General features: G+C 45.1%; 1 protein-coding gene across 1 annotated transcript in view; it reads left to right on the top strand.

Moving 5' to 3' along the window:
* The first annotated feature begins 4,950 nt into the window (after positions 1 to 4,950).
* Positions 4,951 to 20,796, top strand: part of LOC124002926 (copine-5-like) — a 329,935-nt gene continuing 314,089 nt past the window's right edge. Inside the window, exons 1-2 of the mRNA XM_046310773.1 lie at positions 4,951 to 5,139; positions 5,269 to 5,509. Of these exons, the coding sequence (XP_046166729.1) occupies positions 5,400 to 5,509 (110 nt within the window). The 5' untranslated portion in view covers positions 4,951 to 5,139; positions 5,269 to 5,399. The remainder of the gene's footprint in view (positions 5,140 to 5,268; positions 5,510 to 20,796) is intronic.

Here is a 20,796-nt window from a genome sequence, read left to right on the forward strand (position 1 = left end):
GAGTCCATGTTACAGACAGAGACAGGGTGAGTCCATGTTACAGACAGAGACAGGGTGAGCCCATGTTACAGACAGAGACAGGGTGAGTCCATGTTACAGACAGAGACAGGGTGAGCCCATAACACAGACAGAGACAGGGTGAGCCCATGTTACAGACAGAGACAGGGTGAGTCCATGTTACAGACAGAGACAGGGTGAGTCCATGTTACAGACAGAGACAGGGTGAGTCCATGTTAAAGACAGAGACAGGGTGAGCCCATGTTACAGACAGAGACAGGGTGAGTCCATGTTACAGACAGAGACAGGGTGAGTCCATGTTACAGACAGAGACAGGGTGAGTCCATGTTACAGACAGAGACAGGGTGAGTCCATGTTACAGACAGAGACAGGGTGAGTCCATGTTACAGACAGAGACAGGGTGATCCATGTTACAGACAGAGACAGGGTGAGCCCATGTTACAGACAGAGACAGGGTGATATGTTACAGACAGAGACAGGGTGAGTCCATGTTACAGACAGAGACAGGGTGAGTCCATGTTACAGACAGAGACAGGGTGAGTCCATGTTACAGACAGAGACAGGGTGAGTCCATGTTACAGACAGAGACAGGGTGAGCCCATGTTACAGACAGAGACAGGGTGAGTCCATGTTACAGACAGAGACAGGGTGAGTCCATGTTACAGACAGAGACAGGGTGAGTCCATGTTACAGACAGAGACAGGGTGAGTCCATGTTACAGACAGAGACAGGGTGAGTCCATGTTACAGACAGAGACAGGGTGAGTCCATGTTACAGACAGAGACAGGGTGAGTCCATGTTACAGACAGAGACAGGGTGAGCCCATGTTACAGACAGAGACAGGGTGAGTCCATGTTACAGACAGAGACAGGGTGATATGTTACAGACAGAGACAGGGTGACATGTTACAGACAGAGACAGGGTGATATGTTACAGACAGAGACAGGGTGAGTCCATGTTACAGACAGAGACAGGGTGAGCCCATGTTACAGACAGAGACAGGGTGAGTCCATGTTACAGACAGAGACAGGGTGAGCCCATAACACAGACAGAGACAGGGTGAGCCCATGTTACAGACAGAGACAGGGTGAGTCCATGTTACAGACAGAGACAGGGTGAGTCCATGTTACAGACAGAGACAGGGTGAGTCCATGTTACAGACAGAGACAGGGTGAGTCCATGTTACAGACAGAGACAGGGTGAGCCCATGTTACAGACAGAGACAGGGTGAGTCCATGTTACAGACAGAGACAGGGTGAGTCCATGTTACAGACAGAGACAGGGTGAGTCCATGTTACAGACAGAGACAGGGTGAGTCCATGTTACAGACAGAGACAGGGTGAGTCCATGTTACAGACAGAGACAGGGTGAGTCCATGTTACAGACAGAGACAGGGTGATATGTTATAGACAGAGACAGGGTGAGTCCATGTTACAGACAGAGACAGGGTGAGTCCATGTTACAGACAGAGACAGGGTGAGTCATGTTACCATGTTACAGACAGAGACAGGGTGAGTCCATGTTACAGACAGAGACAGGGTGAGTCCATGTTACAGACAGAGACAGGGTGAGTCCATGTTACAGACAGAGACAGGGTGAGTCCATGTTACAGACAGAGACAGGGTGAGTCCATGTTACAGACAGAGACAGGGTGAGTCCATGTTACAGACAGAGACAGGGTGAGTCCATGTTACAGACAGAGACAGGGTGAGTCCATGTTACAGACAGAGACAGGGTGAGTCCATGTTACAGACAGAGACAGGGTGAGCCCATGTTACAGACAGAGACAGGGTGAGTCCATGTTACAGACAGAGACAGGGTGAGTCCATGTTACAGACAGAGACAGGGTGAGTCCATGTTACAGACAGAGACAGGGTGAGTCCATGTTACAGACAGAGACAGGGTGAGTCCATGTTACAGACAGAGACAGGGTGACACGTTGCAGACAGAGACAGGGTGATATGTTACAGACAGAGACAGGGTGACATGTTACAGACAGAGACAGGGTGAGCCCATGTTACAGACAGAGACAGGGTGAGTCCATGTTACAGACAGAGACAGGGTGACATGTTACAGACAGAGACAGGGTGAGTCCATGTTACAGACAGAGACAGGGTGAGTCCATGTTACAGACAGAGACAGGGTGACATGTTACAGACAGAGACAGGGTGAGTCCATGTTACAGACAGAGACAGGGTGACATGTTACAGACAGAGACAGGGTGAGTCCATGTTACAGACAGAGACAGGGTGATATGTTACAGACAGAGACAGGGTGAGTCCATGTTACAGACAGAGACAGGGTGAGCCCATGTTACAGACAGAGACAGGGTGAGTCCATGTTACAGACAAAGACAGGGTGATATGTTACAGACAGAGACAGGGTGACATGTTACAGACAGAGACAGGGTGATATGTTACAGACAGAGACAGGGTGAGTCCATGTTACAGACAGAGACAGGGTGATATGTTACAGACAGAGACAGGGTGAGCCCATGTTACAGACAGAGACAGGGTGAGTCCATGTTACAGACAGAGACAGGGTGATATGTTATAGACAGAGACAGGGTGAGTCCATGTTACAGACAGAGACAGGGTGAGTCCATGTTACAGACAGAGACAGGGTGATATGTTACAGACAGAGACAGGGTGAGTCCATGTTACAGACAGAGACAGGGTGAGTCCATGTTACAGACAGAGACAGGGTGAGTCCATGTTACAGACAGAGACAGGGTGAGTCCATGTTACAGACAGAGACAGGGTGAGTCCATGTTACAGACAGAGACAGGGTGATATGTTACAGACAGAGACAGGGTGAGTCCATGTTACAGACAGAGACAGGGTGAGTCCATGTTACAGACAGAGACAGGGTGATATGTTACAGACAGAGACAGGGTGAGTCCATGTTACAGACAGAGACAGGGTGAGTCCATGTTACAGACAGAGACAGGGTGAGTCCATGTTACAGACAGAGACAGGGTGAGTCCATGTTACAGACAGAGACAGGGTGAGTCCATGTTACAGACAGAGACAGGATGAGAGACAGGGTGAGTCCATGTTACAGACAGAGACAGGGTGAGTCCATGTTACAGACAGAGACAGGGTGAGCCCATGTTACAGACAGAGACAGGGTGAGTCCATGTTACAGACAGAGACAGGGTGAGTCCATGTTACAGACAGAGACAGGGTGAGTCCATGTTACAGACAGAGACAGGGTGAGTCCATGTTACAGACAGAGACAGGGTGAGTCCATGTTACAGACAGAGACAGGGTGAGTCCATGTTACAGACAGAGACAGGGTGAGTCCATGTTACAGACAGAGACAGGGTGAGTCCATGTTACAGACAGAGACAGGGTGAGTCCATGTTACAGACAGAGACAGGGTGAGTCCATGTTACAGACAGAGACAGGGTGATATGTTATAGACAGAGACAGGGTGAGTCCATGTTACAGACAGAGACAGGGTGATATGTTATAGACAGAGACAGGGTGAGTCCATGTTACAGACAGAGACAGGGTGAGTCCATGTTACAGACAGAGACAGGGTGATATGTTACAGACAGAGACAGGGTGAGTCCATGTTACAGACAGAGACAGGGTGAGTCCATGTTACAGACAGAGACAGGGTGAGCCCATGTTACAGACAGAGACAGGGTGACACGTTACAGACAGAGACAGGGTGAGTCCATGTTACAGACAGAGACAGGGTGAGTCCATGTTACAGACAGAGACGGGGTGAGTCCATGTTACAGACAGAGACAGGGTGAGTCCATGTTACAGACAGAGACAGGGTGAGTCCATGTTACAGACAGAGACAGGGTGAGTCCATGTTACAGACAGAGACAGGGTGAGTCCATGTTACAGACAGAGACAGGGTGAGCCCATGTTACAGACAGAGAAGGGGTAAATTGATTTCCGGAGCAGTGTTCAATAATTTCCTAGTATAGAGAGGGAAACAACCAACTGCTCTCTGGCTGACTGCCTTGCTTTGCCTCCCTAGTGTGTTGGTGTGTGTGTGTGTGTCCAGAGAGAGAGGGTGAGTCCATGAGAGAGAGAGAGAGAGAGAGAGAGAGAGAGAGAGAGAGAGAGAGAGAGAGAGAGAGAGAGAGAGAGAGAGAGAGAGAGAGAGAGAGAGAGAGAGAGAGAGAGAGAGAGAGAGAGAGAGAGAGAGAGAGAGAGAGAGAGAGAGAGAGAGAGAGAGAGAGAGAGAGAGAGAGGAAAGAAAATAAGAGAGAGAGAACAATAGAGCTCTTATTGGAGGTGGAGGGTCACTTTTACGGATGAAAAAGCATCAATATCCACTGTGGCTTAGAGGCCATCTGCAGATTCCCTGTGTGTTCATGAATCTCCACAGAAAACGAGTTGTAATTGCCCTGTAAAAAGCATCAATATCCACTGTGGCTTAGAGACCATCTGCAGATTCCCTGTGTGTTCATGAATCTCCACAGAAAACTAGTCGTAGCCCTGTAAAAGCAGCTCTAGCAGCGCAGGCGACGGGGGAGCTGTCCACTACTGTGGTGCTGAAACGAGGCGCACTTTTAATGAAGATTTATTGCCACTCTCACAGTAATGTAATGACAACACTGACTGAATGAATCGACAAAACTGAAATGGCAGACGGTGTCATTAACTATCTGCAAAATGCATACGATGGATTCAGCAAAATATGACAGACAGAATAAATGAGGCTATTTTTATAATGTAGCTTTAAGGTGAATCCACATAAACACCACGGATATATGTGTCAAAATAGATGACCAGCTATGACACCTGAATGAAGGCTTTACAGAAGCATCCAGCTGTGCGCATATAGCCGGGAGGCTGGCTGGGAACGCCCGCGTGGAATCGCATGTGGGAGGGAGGCTGGCTGGGAACGCCCGCGTGGAATCACATGTGGGAGGGAGGATGGGAAATGGAGGGAGGTGGAGGAGAGAGTAGTAGTGTAGTGTAGAAACCGCGTTCTCTCTCTTCAGTCTCCGGTCCGCTCAGTCTGCTCATCAGCCGATGGAGTAGAGCTCCTCTTGACACGCAGAGAGCAGGTCACCAGGTTACTCCCCTATGATGCGCTGCCTGCTGTTACCGTGAGCGTTGCGGTATCAGCTGTAGCTAGCGTGGCAGAACGGTAGGTCTCCCCAGCCTAAACGGCACTATCTATGGATAGTTCGTCAAGTGCGCTTCTCCAGAGGGCTGTTGGTGTCCAGTTTCCCTGAATCTCTCTCTCTGTCTCTCTCTCCCTGGCTGGCTCTCTCAGTGTTCTCGCGACCCACCGGGAGTTTGGAAACGACACAATCACCACCCAACACGCGTTCGACCGGGGCCAGGCTGTGCGAGTCACGGATCGCTCCCGAGCCGCCCCGCGCGCTCGCCCTCGCGCTTGCCCCTATGGAGGGGGACGTGATGGACAAGCTGGAGGACATGGCCTCGGTGTACGAGTTCGACCCGATCACCGGGAACATCCCCGCCACTAAAGTAGAGATCACCGTCTCCTGCAGGTGAGTTAACCCCAGTGGACCGGGAGCCTTTCATCTCCAGTAGTGCTATTCTTGTTGTCGTCAGTTGGGGACACATAATGGAAACAAAGTCCACTTGTTTGAATATCCTAAGTTTTTGTGTGTGGTGAGTGAGTGAGTGAGTGAGTGAGTGAGTGAGTGAGTGAGTGAGTGAGTGAGTGAGTGCTGTGATGTGATGTTTGGCAACACCTTTAAAGTACCCACATTTTTTTTAAACGTGAAAACGAACAACACTCCGCAAGTAGTGTTCAACTCCTATTGCGTCCAAACTGGCCATGCGTTATGGTAAGGGGTTATAGAAATATACAACATGGATAGGGAAGATTCTCTGACAGTGGAGGGGTTTTGGGTGGGAACTGCTATATCTGTATTCAACCAAGGTAGGGTGCGGCTGAGCAATACAAGACAGGGAGGTGTCGGTATCGCGGAAATTGGAATGAAGTTCTTCAACTGCGTCCCTGCTATTTACAGTTTTCTACTTCACATCTTTACAAAAACATTTATGGGTCAATTCTTTGAGTGAGGAATGTTGCACTTGGATTGAAAACAATGAGAGGCATCTACCCGGGTAGATTTCTGCTCTTTGTTTGTCTATTATGGAGGTCGTTTTCATTCTACATACAGATGTGGGGTCTTCATTTGAGCCAGTTTACTACAGCAGGAAATAATCCTGAAGCAACTGGAAATGTGAATTATTATGTGGATTATAATTAATGGACATTTGTTTAGGGGTTGATACATTTTTGTTTAAGGAAAAATCAAGTCTGACAATTTGAAGTGGAAATTACAAACTTCAAAATCCTATTTAATCCTCAAATAAACAAATAAACTACACGTTTTACACTTCATCCATTGCAGAAAAGTTATCCTGCAACAGGGTGATCAAATTAAGCTCCAGCATCTGTTCATCACTCCTCATCCAGCCACTCTTTAGAAACATTAGCTAGCTGGATGAATGCTGAATAGATCAGCTGCACTGTGTTATCATGCGTTGGCTAATGGTGTTGTTGTTGTTAATGGTTATGAATGACCCTGTACTCCAGTGTATATTAGCGTACAGGGTTTAGGACGACGTGCATTTTGATGCCCCCTCAGTGTATGTGTGGTATGTGTCGATGTGAGTGTGTCTGTAAGTCTGTGTTAAGTGATGCGAGAAACCACTGGAGTCCACAATGCTGTGTGTGTGCCGCATGTGCATTTTGTTGGTCTATTTTGTCTATTTTAGATGAGTGATGAATCGGAGCTAGATTCTGTATTCCGTCACATACGATCAAGGCAGTGCTGTTTTCAAGGCCTCAGGTCATAAAACATCACTTCCCCCCTTCCTTCCTTTCTTCCATTTTAGAGTCACTAAAATGTATCTGTCTGGTCTTGTCCCACCAAGCTATCTAGTGACTAACTGAGTCTCTCTGGATAAGAGCGTCTGCTAAATAACTAACTGAGTCTCTCTGGATAAGAGCGTCTGCTAAATAACTAACTGAGTCTCTCTGGATAAGAGCATCTGCTAAATAACTAACTGAGTCTCTCTGGATAAGAGCGTCTGCTAAATGACTAACTGAGTCTCTCTGGATAAGAGCATCTGCTAAATAACTAACTGAGTCTCTCTGGATAAGAGCGTCTGCTAAATAACTAACTGAGTCTCTCTGGATAAGAGCGTCTGCTAAATAACTAACTGAGTCTCTCTGGATAAGAGCGTCTGCTAAATGACTAACTGAGTCTCTCTGGATAAGAGCGTCTGCTAAATGACTAACTGAGTCTCTCTGGATAAGAGCGTCTGCTAAATGACTAACTGAGCCTCTCTGGATAAGAGCGTCTGCTAAATAACTAACTGAGTCTCTCTGGATAAGAGCGTCTGCTAAATAACTAACTGAGTCTCTCTGGATAAGAGCGTCTGCTAAATAACTAACTGAGTCTCTGGATAAGAGCGTCTGCTAAATAACTAACTGAGTCTCTCTGGATAAGAGCGTCTGCTAAATAACTAACTGAGTCTCTCTGGATAAGAGCGTCTGCTAAATAACTAACTGAGTCTCTCTGGATAAGAGCGTCTGCTAAATAACTAACTGAGTCTCTCTGGATAAGAGCGTCTGCTAAATAACTAACTGAGTCTCTGGATAAGAGCGTCTGCTAAATAACTAACTGAGTCTCTCTGGATAAGAGCGTCTGCTAAATGACTAACTGAGTCTCTGGATAAGAGCGTCTGCTAAATGACTAACTGAGTCTCTCTGGATAAGAGCGTCTGCTAAATGACTAACTGAGTCTCTCTGGATAAGAGCGTCTGCTACATGACTAACCGAATCTCTCTGGATAAGAGCGTCTGCTAAATAACTAACTGAGTCTCTCTGGATAAGAGCGTCTGCTAAATAACTAACTGAGTCTCTGGATAAGAGCGTCTGCTAAATAACTAACTGAGTCTCTCTGGATAAGAGCGTCTGCTAAATGACTAACTGAATCTCTGGATAAGAGTGTCTGCTAAATTACTAACTGTGCATCACATTCATCTCTCTCCTCTGCGTCCCGCCTCCCTCTCAGGTAATCACAGAAGCACAGAGGGAGAATCAAACATTACCAACCAGCCCCATTCTCCCCGTAGTGTCCTCACCTTCCTTTCCATCTCTAACCAGATCCCAGACAAGGACACAACTAGGCTGTATTGAGAAACAGACACTGCATCTGCTTGCCTGTGAGGGGCTAGAAAACTCAAGGACACACACACACACGCACACACTCCTCTGTTGTAGAGCAGTGGGAGCCTGTTGAGGGTTGGAGAGGGACTGAGCCCTAACAAGACTCTACTGTATTATTGAACACTGGGAGGGTGGGTTACACTGCTGCATGTTTTACTGCATCCCGAGGTAAAATGTCCACAGTACCTTGAGAATGGCAGCAGCTGAAACATTGGAGCTGCCTGATTACAGTATATTGAATTCAATAATACATGGATCATTACATTAAACAAGAACAAATGTGTACTTTTTGTGTGTGTGTGTGTGCACGCTTTCCCTCTACATAGAGGTAAAACACTGTATTCACAATGTCTCAGAGTTGGAGCCCTGATCTGGGATCAATTTCACATTTTAGATCATACATAATAAGGTCATATGGACAGGGAGGACCTGATCTTAGATCAGCACTATGACTGAATAGTGGTCCTTTTAGATCACATGGACAGGGAGGACCTGATCCTAGATCAGCACTATGGATGAATAGTGGTCCTTTTAGATCACATGGACAGGGAGGACCAGATCCTAGATCAGCACTATGACTGAATACTGGTCCTTTTAGAACACATGGACAGGGAGGACCTGATCCTAGATCAGCACTATGACTGAATACTGGTCCTTTTAGATCACATGGACAGGGAGGACCTGATCCTAGATCAGCACTATGACTGAATACTGGTCCTTTTAGATCACATGGACAGGGAGGACCTGATCCTAGATCAGCACTATGACTGAATACTGGTCCTTTTAGATCACATGGACAGGGAGGACCTGATCCTAGATCAGCACTCCTACTCTAAGACACTTTATGAGAAAGAAGTGGCCTTGCTTTTTTAAAATTTACCTAGGCAAGTCAGTTAAGAACAAATTCTTATTTACAATGACGGCCTATCCCGGATGACACTAGGCCAATTGTGTGCCGCCCTATGGGACTCCCAATCACAGCCAGATGTGATACAGCCTGGATTCGAACCAGGGACTGTAGTGACGCCTCTTGCGTTGACATGCAGTGCCACTCGGGAGTACTTCTGATTCACTTAATGCACTCACCAAGTTCATGTATTTGTTAGCTGAGGCATGCTTAACACTCAAAGTGAACAAAAAAGACTTCTGGACAGCTAGAGGCACCGACCAACACAGATTTTTAGACTGAGTTTGTGTGATCATGTGATTTAATCTCATTTTCGCTCACTGATCTCATTCAGCATTTGGTATCATTCATTCATTCAGCTAAATACTGTAGTTGGATCCAGACAAAGGGAGTTTGGGGTTTGTCAATGGCACCTTGTCTCTTCCTATTGCAACGGTGTAATTGGTGAATCATTTATTTTAGTGAAGGTATGTATGATTGTGCCTGTGTGTTCACCCATTGGTTGTATTCTCCAGTGTGGGTGTTCACCCATTGGTTGTATTCGCCAGTGTGGGTGTTCAGCCATTGGTTGTATTCTCCAGTGTGGGTGTTCACCCATTGGTTGTATTCTCCAGTGTGGGTGTTCAGCCATTGGTTGTATTCTCCAGTGTGGGTGTTCACCCATTGGTTGTATTCTCCAGTGAGTGACAGAGAATGTGTGGGTGTTCACCCATTGGTTGTATTCTCCAGTGTGGGTGTTCACCCATTGGTTGTATTCTCCAGTGTGGGTGTTCACCCATTGGTTGTATTCTCCAGTGTGGGTGTTCACCCATTGGTTGTATTCTCCAGAGTGGGTGTTCACCCATTGGTTGTATTCTCCAGTGTGGGTGTTCACCCATTGGTTGTATTCTCCAGTGTGGGTGTTCACCCATTGGTTGTATTCTCCAGTGTGGGTGTTCACCCATTGGTTGTATTCTCCAGTGTGGGTGTTCACCCATTGGTTGTATTCTCCAGTGTGGGTGTTCACCCATTGGTTGTATTCTCCAGTGTGGGTGTTCAGCCATTGGTTGTATTCTCCAGTGTGGGTGTTCACCCATTGGTTGTATTCTCCAGTGTGGGTGTTCACCCATTGGTTGTATTCTCCAGTGAGTGACAGAGAGTGTGTGGGTGTTCACCAATTGGTTGTATTCTCCAGTGTGGGTGTTCACTCAGTCTTAGTGTTGAATATGTGAATGAAATCTATTTAGTCATGTTCCTTTTATATGGCCCACATGATGAAATCATTATATATATATATATATATTTTACACATTTCTATAACGACCGTGTAATATGCAGTGCTAATGGGACATTTATGATGCAAAGCAATTCACCTTGAAATGTAATTTCTCTCCACCTATGTGTCACCAAACGACACATTCATCCCATCGCAAATTCCACAGAATCTGTGCATTCCACATCATACATCAATCTGTCACGCTTCTCAAGTCTTTCCACATCCAACCAATGAGCAGTTCGAGGCATAACAAATCTATGTGCATAGCTTTGTTAAGGCTGTTGCCGGATGCATTGTGAGTCAGAATGGCAGTGAAAGAAATGCGTATACAGTGTATTACTGGCAGGGCTCAAGTACTGTACTCTACCATAGTGTACTCTACTCTACCACAGTGTACTGTACTCTACCATAGTGTCCTGTACTCTACCACAGTGTACTGTACTCTACCATAGTGTACTGTACTCTACCACAGTGTACTGTACTCTACCATAGTGTCCTGTACTCTACCATAGTGTACTGTACTCTACCATAGTGTCCTGTACTCTACCATAGTGTCCTGTACTCTACCATAGTGTACTGTACTCTACCATAGTGTCCTGTACTCTACCATAGTGTCCTGTACTCTACCATAGTGTCCTGTACTCTACCATAGTGTCCTGTACTCTACCATAGTGTCCTGTACTCTACCATAGTGTCCTGTACTCTACAATAGTGTCCTGTACTCTACCATAGTGTCCAGTACTCTACAATAGTGTCCTGTACTCTACCATAGTGTCCTGTACTCTACCATAGTGTACTGTACTCTACCATAGTGTCCTGTACTCTACCATAGTGTCCTGTACTCTACCATAGTGTCCTGTACTCTACCATAGTGTCCTGTACTCTACCATAGTGTCCTGTACTCTACCATAGTGTACTGTACTCTACCATAGTGTCCTGTACTCTACCATAGTGTCCTGTACTCTACAATAGTGTCCTGTACTCTACCATAGTGTCCTGTACTCTACCATAGTGTCCTGTACTCTACCATAGTGTCCTGTACTCTACCATAGTGTACTGTACTCTACCATAGTGTCCTGTACTCTACCATAGTGTCCTGTACTCTACCATAGTGTCCTGTACTCTACCATAGTGTAGTGTACTCTACCATAGTGTACTGTACTCTACCATAGTGTCCTGTACTCTACCATAGTGTCCTGTACTCTACCATAGTGTCCTGTACTCTACCATAGTGTAGTGTACTCTACCATAGTGTACTGTACTCTACCATAGTGTCCTGTACTCTACCATAGTGTCCTGTACTCTACCATAGTGTCCTGTACTCTACCATAGTGTCCTGTACTCTACCATAGTGTCCTGTACTCTACCATAGTGTAGTGTACTCTACCATAGTGTCCTGTACTCTACCATAGTGTCCTGTACTCTACCATAGTGTCCTGTACTCTACCATAGTGTACTGTACTCTACCATAGTGTCCTGTACTCTACCATAGTGTACTGTACTCTACCATAGTGTCCTGTACTCTACCATAGTGTACTGTACTCTACCATAGTGTCCTGTACTCTACCATAGTGTCCTGTACTCTACCATAGTGTCCTGTACTCTACCATAGTGTCCTGTACTCTACCATAGTGTACTGTACTCTACCATAGTGTCCTGTACTCTACCATAGTGTCCTGTACTCTACCATAGTGTACTGTACTCTACCATAGTGTCCTGTACTCTACAATAGTGTCCTGTACTCTACCATAGTGTACTGTACTCTACCATAGTGTCCTGTACTCTACCATAGTGTCCTGTACTCTACCATAGTGTCCTGTACTCTACCGTAGTGTCCTGTACTCTACCGTAGTGTACTGTACTCTACCGTAGTGTACTGTACTCTACCGTAGTGTCCTGTACTCTACCATAGTGTACTGTACTCTACCATAGTGTACTGTACTCTACCATAGTGTCCTGTACTCTACCGTAGTGTCCTGTACTCTACCGTAGTGTCCTGTACTCTACCGTAGTGTACTGTACTCTACCGTAGTGTACTGTACTCTACCGTAGTGTCCTGTACTCTACCGTAGTGTCCTGTACTCTACCATAGTGTACTGTACTCTACCATAGTGTCCTGTACTCTACCATAGTGTCCTGTACTCTACCATAGTGTACTGTACTCTACCATAGTGTACTGTACTCTACCATAGTGTCCTGTACTCTACCATAGTGTACTGTACTCTACCATAGTGTCCTGTACTCTACCATAGTGTACTGTACTATACCATAGTGTACTGTACTCTACCATAGTGTACTGTACCCTACCATAGTGTACTGTACTCTACCATAGTGTCCTGTACTCTACCATAGTGTCCTGTACTCTACCATAGTGTCCTGTACTCTACCATAGTGTAGTGTACTCTACCATAGTGTAGTGTACTCTACCATAGTGTCCTGTACTCTACCATAGTGTACTGTACTCTACCATAGTGTCCTGTACTCTACCATAGTGTACTGTACTCTACCATAGTGTCCTGTACTCTACCATAGTGTACTGTACTCTACCATAGTGTCCTGTACTCTACCATAGTGTCCTGTACTCTACCATAGTGTACTGTACTCTACCATAGTGTACTGTACTCTACCATAGTGTCCTGTACTCTACCATAGTGTACTGTACTATACCATAGTGTCCTGTACTCTACCATAGTGTAGTGTACTCTACTATAGTGTCCTGTACTCTACCATAGTGTACTGTACTCTACCATAGTGTCCTGTACTCTACCATAGTGTACTGTACTCTACCATAGTGTCCTGTACTCTACCATAGTGTCCTGTACTCTACCATAGTGTCCTGTACTCTACCATAGTGTCCTGTACTCTACCATAGTGTCCTGTACTCTACCACAGTGTCCTGTACTCTACCACAGTGTAGTGTACTCTACCATAGTGTCCTGTACTCTACCATAGTGTCCTGTACTCTACCATAGTGTCCTGTACTCTACCATAGTGTACTGTACTCTACCGTAGTGTCCTGTACTCTACCATAGTGTACTGTACTCTACCATAGTGTACTGTACTCTACCATAGTGTCCTGTACTCTACCGTAGTGTCCTGTACTCTACCGTAGTGTCCTGTACTCTACCGTAGTGTACTGTACTCTACCGTAGTGTACTGTACTCTACCGTAGTGTCCTGTACTCTACCGTAGTGTCCTGTACTCTACCTTAATGTACTGTACTCTACCATAGTGTCCTGTACTCTACCATAGTGTCCTGTACTCTACCTTAGTGTCCTGTACTCTACCATAGTGTCCTGTACTCTACCATAGTGTACTGTACTCTACCATAGTGTCCTGTACTCTACCATAGTGTCCTGTACTCTACCATAGTGTACTGTACTCTACCATAGTGTCCTGTAATCTACCATAGTGTCCTGTACTCTACCATAGTGTACTGTACTCTACCATAGTGTACTGTACTCTACCATAGTGTCCTGTACTCTACCATAGTGTCCTGTACTCTACCATAGTGTACTGTACTCTACCATAGTGTACTGTACTCTACCATAGTGTCCTGTACTCTACCATAGTGTACTGTACTATACCATAGTGTCCTGTACTCTACCATAGTGTACTGTACTATACCATAGTGTACTGTACTCTACCATAGTGTACTGTACCCTACCATAGTGTACTGTACTCTACCATAGTGTCCTGTACTCTACCATAGTGTCCTGTACTCTACCATAGTGTAGTGTACTCTACCATAGTGTAGTGTACTCTACCATAGTGTCCTGTACTCTACCATAGTGTACTGTACTCTACCATAGTGTCCTGTACTCTACCATAGTGTACTGTACTCTACCATAGTGTCCTGTACTCTACCATAGTGTACTGTACTCTACCATAGTGTCCTGTACTCTACCATAGTGTCCTGTACTCTACCATAGTGTACTGTACTCTACCATAGTGTCCTGTACTCTACCATAGTGTACTGTACTATACCATAGTGTCCTGTACTCTACCATAGTGTAGTGTACTCTACTATAGTGTCCTGTACTCTACCATAGTGTACTGTACTCTACCATAGTGTCCTGTACTCTACCATAGTGTACTGTACTCTACCATAGTGTCCTGTACTCTACCATAGTGTCCTGTACTCTACCATAGTGTCCTGTACTCTACCATAGTGTCCTGTACTCTACCATAGTGTCCTGTACTCTACCACAGTGTCCTGTACTCTACCACAGTGTACTGTACTCTACCACAGTGTCCTGTACTCTACCATAGTGTCCTGTACTCTACCATAGTGTCCTGTACTCTACCATAGTGTCCTGTACTCTACCATAGTGTACTGTACTCTACCATAGTGTCCTGTAATCTACCATAGTGTCCTGTACTCTAGCATAGTGTACTGTACTCTACCATAGTGTACTGTAATCTACCATAGTGTCCTGTACTCTACCATAGTGTCCTGTACTCTACCATAGTGTACTGTAATCTACCATAGTGTCCTGTACTCTACCATAGTGTACTGTACTCTACCATAGTGTCCTGCACTCTACCATAGTGTACTGTACTCTACCATAGTGTACTGTACTCTACCATAGTGTCCTGTACTCTACCATAGTGTACTGTACTCTACCATAGTGTACTGTACTCTACCGTAGTGTCCTGTACTCTACCGTAGTGTCCTGTACTCTACCATAGTGTACTGTACTCTACCATAGTGTCCTGTACTCTACCATAGTGTCCTGTACTCTACCATAGTGTCCTGTACTCTACCATAGTGTCCTGTACTCTAACATAGTGTAGTGTACTCTACCATAGTGTCCTGTACTCTACCATAGTGTCCTGTACTCTACAATAGTGTCCTGTACTCTACCATAGTGTCCTGTACTCTACCATAGTGTACTGTACTCTACCATAGTGTCCTGTACTCTACCATAGTGTCCTGTACTCTACCATAGTGTACTGTACTCTACCATAGTGTCCTGTAATCTACCATAGTGTCCTGTACTCTACCATAGTGTACTGTACTCTACCATAGTGTCCTGTACTCTACCATAGTGTACTGTACTCTACCATAGTGTCCTGTACTCTACCATAGTGTCCTGTACTCTACCATAGTGTACTGTACTCTACCATAGTGTACTGTACTCTACCATAGTGTACTGTACTATACCATAGTGTCCTGTACTCTACCATAGTGTACTGTACTATACCATAGTGTACTGTACTCTACCATAGTGTACTGTACTCTACCATAGTGTACTGTACTCTACCATTGTGTCCTGTACTCTACCATAGTGTCCTGTACTCTACCATAGTGTACTGTACTCTACCATAGTGTCCTGTACTCTACCATAGTGTAGTGTACTCTACCATAGTGTAGTGTACTCTACCATAGTGTCCTGTACTCTACCATAGTGTACTGTACTCTACCATAGTGTCCTGTACTCTACCATAGTGTACTGTACTCTACCATAGTGTAGTGTACTCTACCATAGTGTCCTGTACTCTACCATAGTGTACTGTACTCTACCATAGTGTCCTGTACTCTACCATAGTGTCCTGTACTCTACCATAGTGTACTGTACTCTACCATAGTGTCCTGTACTCTACCATAGTGTCCTGTACTCTACCATAGTGTCCTGTACTCTACCATAGTGTCCTGTACTCTACCATAGTGTCCTGTACTCTACCATAGTGTCCTGTACTCTACCATAGTGTAGTGTACTCTACCATAGTGTCCTGTACTCTACCATAGTGTCCTGTACTCTACCATAGTGTCCTGTACTCTACCATAGTGTCCTGTACTCTAACATAGTGTCCTGTACTCTACCATAGTGTCCTGTACTCTACCATAGTGTACTGTACTCTACCATAGTGTAGTGTACTCTACCATAGTGTCCTGTACTCTACCATAGTGTCCTGTACTCTACCATAGTGTAGTGTACTCTACCATAGTGTAGTGTACTCTACCATAGTGTCCTGTACTCTACCATAGTGTACTGTACTCTACCATAGTGTCCTGTACTCTACCATAGTGTACTGTACTCTACCATAGTGTAGTGTACTCTACCATAGTGTCCTGTACTCTACCATAGTGTCCTGTACTCTACCATAGTGTCCTGTACTCTACCATAGTGTCCTGTACTCTACCATAGTGTACTGTACTCTACCATAGTGTACTGTACTCTACCATAGTGTCCTGTACTCTACCATAGTGTCCTGTACTCTACCATAGTGTCCTGTACTCTACCATAGTGTCCTGTACTCTACCATAGTGTAGTGTACTCTACCATAGTGTCCTGTACTCTACCATAGTGTCCTGTACTCTACCATAGTGTCCTGTACTCTACCATAGTGTCCTGTACTCTACCATAGTGTCCTGTACTCTACCATAGTGTCCTGTACTCTACCATAGTGTACTGTACTCTACCATAGTGTAGTGTACTCTACCATAGTGTCCTGTACTCTACCATAGTGTACTGTACTCTACCATAGTGTCCTGTACTCTACCATAGTGTCCTGTACTCTACCATAGTGTACTGTACTCTACCATAGTGTAGTGTACTCTACCATAGTGTCCTGTACTCTACCATAGTGTCCTGTACTCTACCATAGTGTCCTGTACTCTACCATAGTGTCCTGTACTCTACCATAGTGTCATGTACTCTACCATAGTGTACTGTACTCTACCATAGTGTCCTGTACTCTACCATAGTGTCCTGTACTCTACCATAGTGTCCTGTACTCTACCATAGTGTACTATACTCTACCATAGTGTCCTGTACTCTACCATAGTGTCCTGTACTCTACCATAGTGTCCTGTACTCTACCATAGTGTACTGTACTCTACCGTAGTGTACTGTACTCTACCGTAGTGTCCTGTACTCTACCGTAGTGTACTGTACTCTACCGTAGTGTCCTGTACTCTACCGTAGTGTCCTGTACTCTACCGTAGTGTACTGTACTCTACCGTAGTGTACTGTACTCTACCGTAGTGTCCTGTACTCTACCGTAGTGTCCTGTACTCTACCGTAGTGTACTGTACTCTACCGTAGTGTCCTGTACTCTACCATAGTGTCCTGTACTCTACCTTAGTGTCCTGTACTCTACCATAGTGTCCTGTACTCTACCATAGTGTACTCTACTCTACCATAGTGTCCTGTACTCTACCATAGTGTCCTGTACTCTACCATAGTGTACTGTACTCTACCATAGTGTCCTGTAATCTACCATAGTGTCCTGTACTCTACCATAGTGTACTGTACCATAGTGTCCTGTACTCTACCATAGTGTACTGTACTCTACCATAGTGTCCTGTACTCTACCATAGTGTCCTGTACTCTACCATAGTGTCCTGTACTCTACCATAGTGTACTGTACTCTACCATAGTGTCCTGTACTCTACCATAGTGTCCTGTACTCTACCATAGTGTACTGTACTCTACCATAGTGTCCTGTACTCTACCATAGTGTACTGTACTCTACCATAGTGTCCTGTACTCTACCATAGTGTCCTGTACTCTACCATAGTGTACTGTACTCTACCATAGTGTCCTGTAATCTACCATAGTGTCCTGTACTCTACCATAGTGTACTGTACTCTACCATAGTGTCCTGTACTCTACCATAGTGTACTGTACTCTACCATAGTGTAGTGTACTCTACCATAGTGTCCTGTACTCTACCATAGTGTCCTGTACTCTACCATAGTGTCCTGTACTCTACCATAGTGTCCTGTACTCTACCATAGTGTCTGTACTCTACCATAGTGTACTGTACTCTACCATAGTGTCCTGTACTCTACCATAGTGTACTGTACTCTACCATAGTGTCCTGTACTCTACCATAGTGTACTATACTCTACCATAGTGTCCTGTACTCTACCATAGTGTCCTGTACTCTACCATAGTGTCCTGTACTCTACCATAGTGTACTGTACTCTACCATAGTGTACTGTACTCTACCATAGTGTCCTGTACTCTACCGTAGTGTACTGTACTCTACCGTAGTGTCCTGTACTCTACCGTAGTGTCCTGTACTCTACCGTAGTACTGTACTCTACCATAGTGTACTGTACTCTACCATAGTACTGTACTCTACCGTAGTGTCCTGTACTCTACCGTAGTGTCCTGTACTCTACCATAGTGTACTGTACTCTACCATAGTGTCCTGTACTCTACCATAGTGTCCTGTACTCTACCTTAGTGTCCTGTACTCTACCATAGTGTCCTGTACTCTACCATAGTGTACTACCATAGTGTCCTGTACTCTACCATAGTGTCCTGTACTCTACCATAGTGTCCTGTACTCTACCATAGTGTACTGTACTCTACCATAGTGTCCTGTACTCTACCATAGTGTCCTGTACTCTACCATAGTGTACTGTACTCTACCATAGTGTCCTGTACTCTACCATAGTGTACTGTACTCTACCATAGTGTCCTGTACTCTACCATAGTGTCCTGTACTCTACCATAGTGTACTGTACTCTACCATAGTGTACTGTACTCTACCATAGTGTCCTGTACTCTACCATAGTGTACTGTACTATACCATAGTGTCCTGTACTCTACCATAGTGTCCTGTACTCTACCATAGTGTCCTGTACTCTACCATAGTGTACTGTACTCTACCATAGTGTCCTGTAATCTACCATAGTGTCCTGTACTCTACCATAGTGTACTGTACTCTACCATAGTGTACTGTACTCTACCATAGTGTCCTGTACTCTACCATAGTGTCCTGTACTCTACCATAGTGTACTGTACTCTACCATAGTGTACTGTACTCTACCATAGTGTCCTGTACTCTACCATAGTGTCCTGTACTCTACCATAGTGTCCTGTACTCTACCATAGTGTACCTGTACTCTACCATAGTGTACTGTACTACCATAGTGTCCTGTACTCTACCATAGTGTACTGTACTCTACCATAGTGTCCTGTACTCTACCATAGTGTCCTGTACTCTACCATAGTGTCCTGTACTCTACCATAGTGTAGTGTACTCTACCATAGTGTCCTGTACTCTACCATAGTGTCCTGTACTCTACCATAGTGTACTGTACTCTACCATAGTGTCCTGTACTCTACCATAGTGTACTGTACTCTACCATAGTGTCCTGTACTCTACCATAGTGTACTGTACTCTACCATAGTGTCCTGTACTCTACCATAGTGTCCTGTACTCTACCATAGTGTCCTGTACTCTACCATAGTACTGTACTCTACCATAGTGTCCTGTACTCTACCATAGTGTACTGTACTATACCATAGTGTCCTGTACTCTACCATAGTGTACTGTACTCTACCATAGTGTCCTGTACTCTACCATAGTGTACTGTACTCTACCATAGTGTACTGTACTCTACCATAGTGTACTGTACTCTACCATAGTGTCCTGTACTCTACCATAGTGTCCTGTACTCTACCATAGTGTCCTGTACTCTACCATAGTGTCCTGTACTCTACCATAGTGTCCTGTACTCTACCATAGTGTCCTGTACTCTACCATAGTGTCCTGTACTCTACCCACTGTACTCTACCAGTGTCCTGTACTCTACCATAGTGTCCTGTACTCTACCATAGTGTCCTGTACTCTACCATAGTGTCCTGTACTCTACCATAGTGTCCTGTACTCTACCATAGTGTCCTGTACTCTACCATAGTGTCCTGTACTCTACCATAGTGTCCTGTACTACCATAGTGTCCTGTACTCTACCATAGTGTACTGTACTCTACCATAGTGTACTGTAATCTACCATAGTGTACTGTACTCTACCTAGTACTCTACCATAGTGTCCTGTACTCTACCATAGTGTACTGTACTCTACCATAGTGTCCTGTACTCTACCATAGTGTACTGTACTCTACCATAGTGTCCTGTACTCTACCATAGTGTACTGTACTCTACCATAGTGTACTGTACTCTACCATAGTGTCCTGTACTCTACCATAGTGTACTGTACTCTACCATAGTGTACTGTACTCTACCGTAGTGTCCTGTACTCTACCGTAGTGTCCTGTACTCTACCATAGTGTACTGTACTCTACCATAGTGTCCTGTACTCTACCATAGTGTCCTGTACTCTACCATAGTGTCCTGTACTCTACCATAGTGTCCTGTACTCTACCATAGTGTCCTGTACTCTACCATAGTGTCCTGTACTCTACCATAGTGTCCTGTACTACATAGTGTCCTGTACTCTACCATAGTGTCCTGTACTCTACCATAGTGTCCTGTACTCTACCATAGTGTCCTGTACTCTACCATAGTAGTCCTGTACTCTACCATAGTGTCCTGTACTCTACCATAGTGTACTGTACTCTACCATAGTGTCCTGTACTCTACCATAGTGTCCTGTACTCTACCATAGTGTACTGTACTCTACCATAGTGTCCTGTACTCTACCATAGTGTCCTGTACT

Source organism: Oncorhynchus gorbuscha, linkage group LG18 (assembly GCF_021184085.1).
Source record: "Oncorhynchus gorbuscha isolate QuinsamMale2020 ecotype Even-year linkage group LG18, OgorEven_v1.0, whole genome shotgun sequence".
In the NCBI taxonomy this organism is placed as follows: domain Eukaryota; kingdom Metazoa; phylum Chordata; class Actinopteri; order Salmoniformes; family Salmonidae; genus Oncorhynchus; species Oncorhynchus gorbuscha.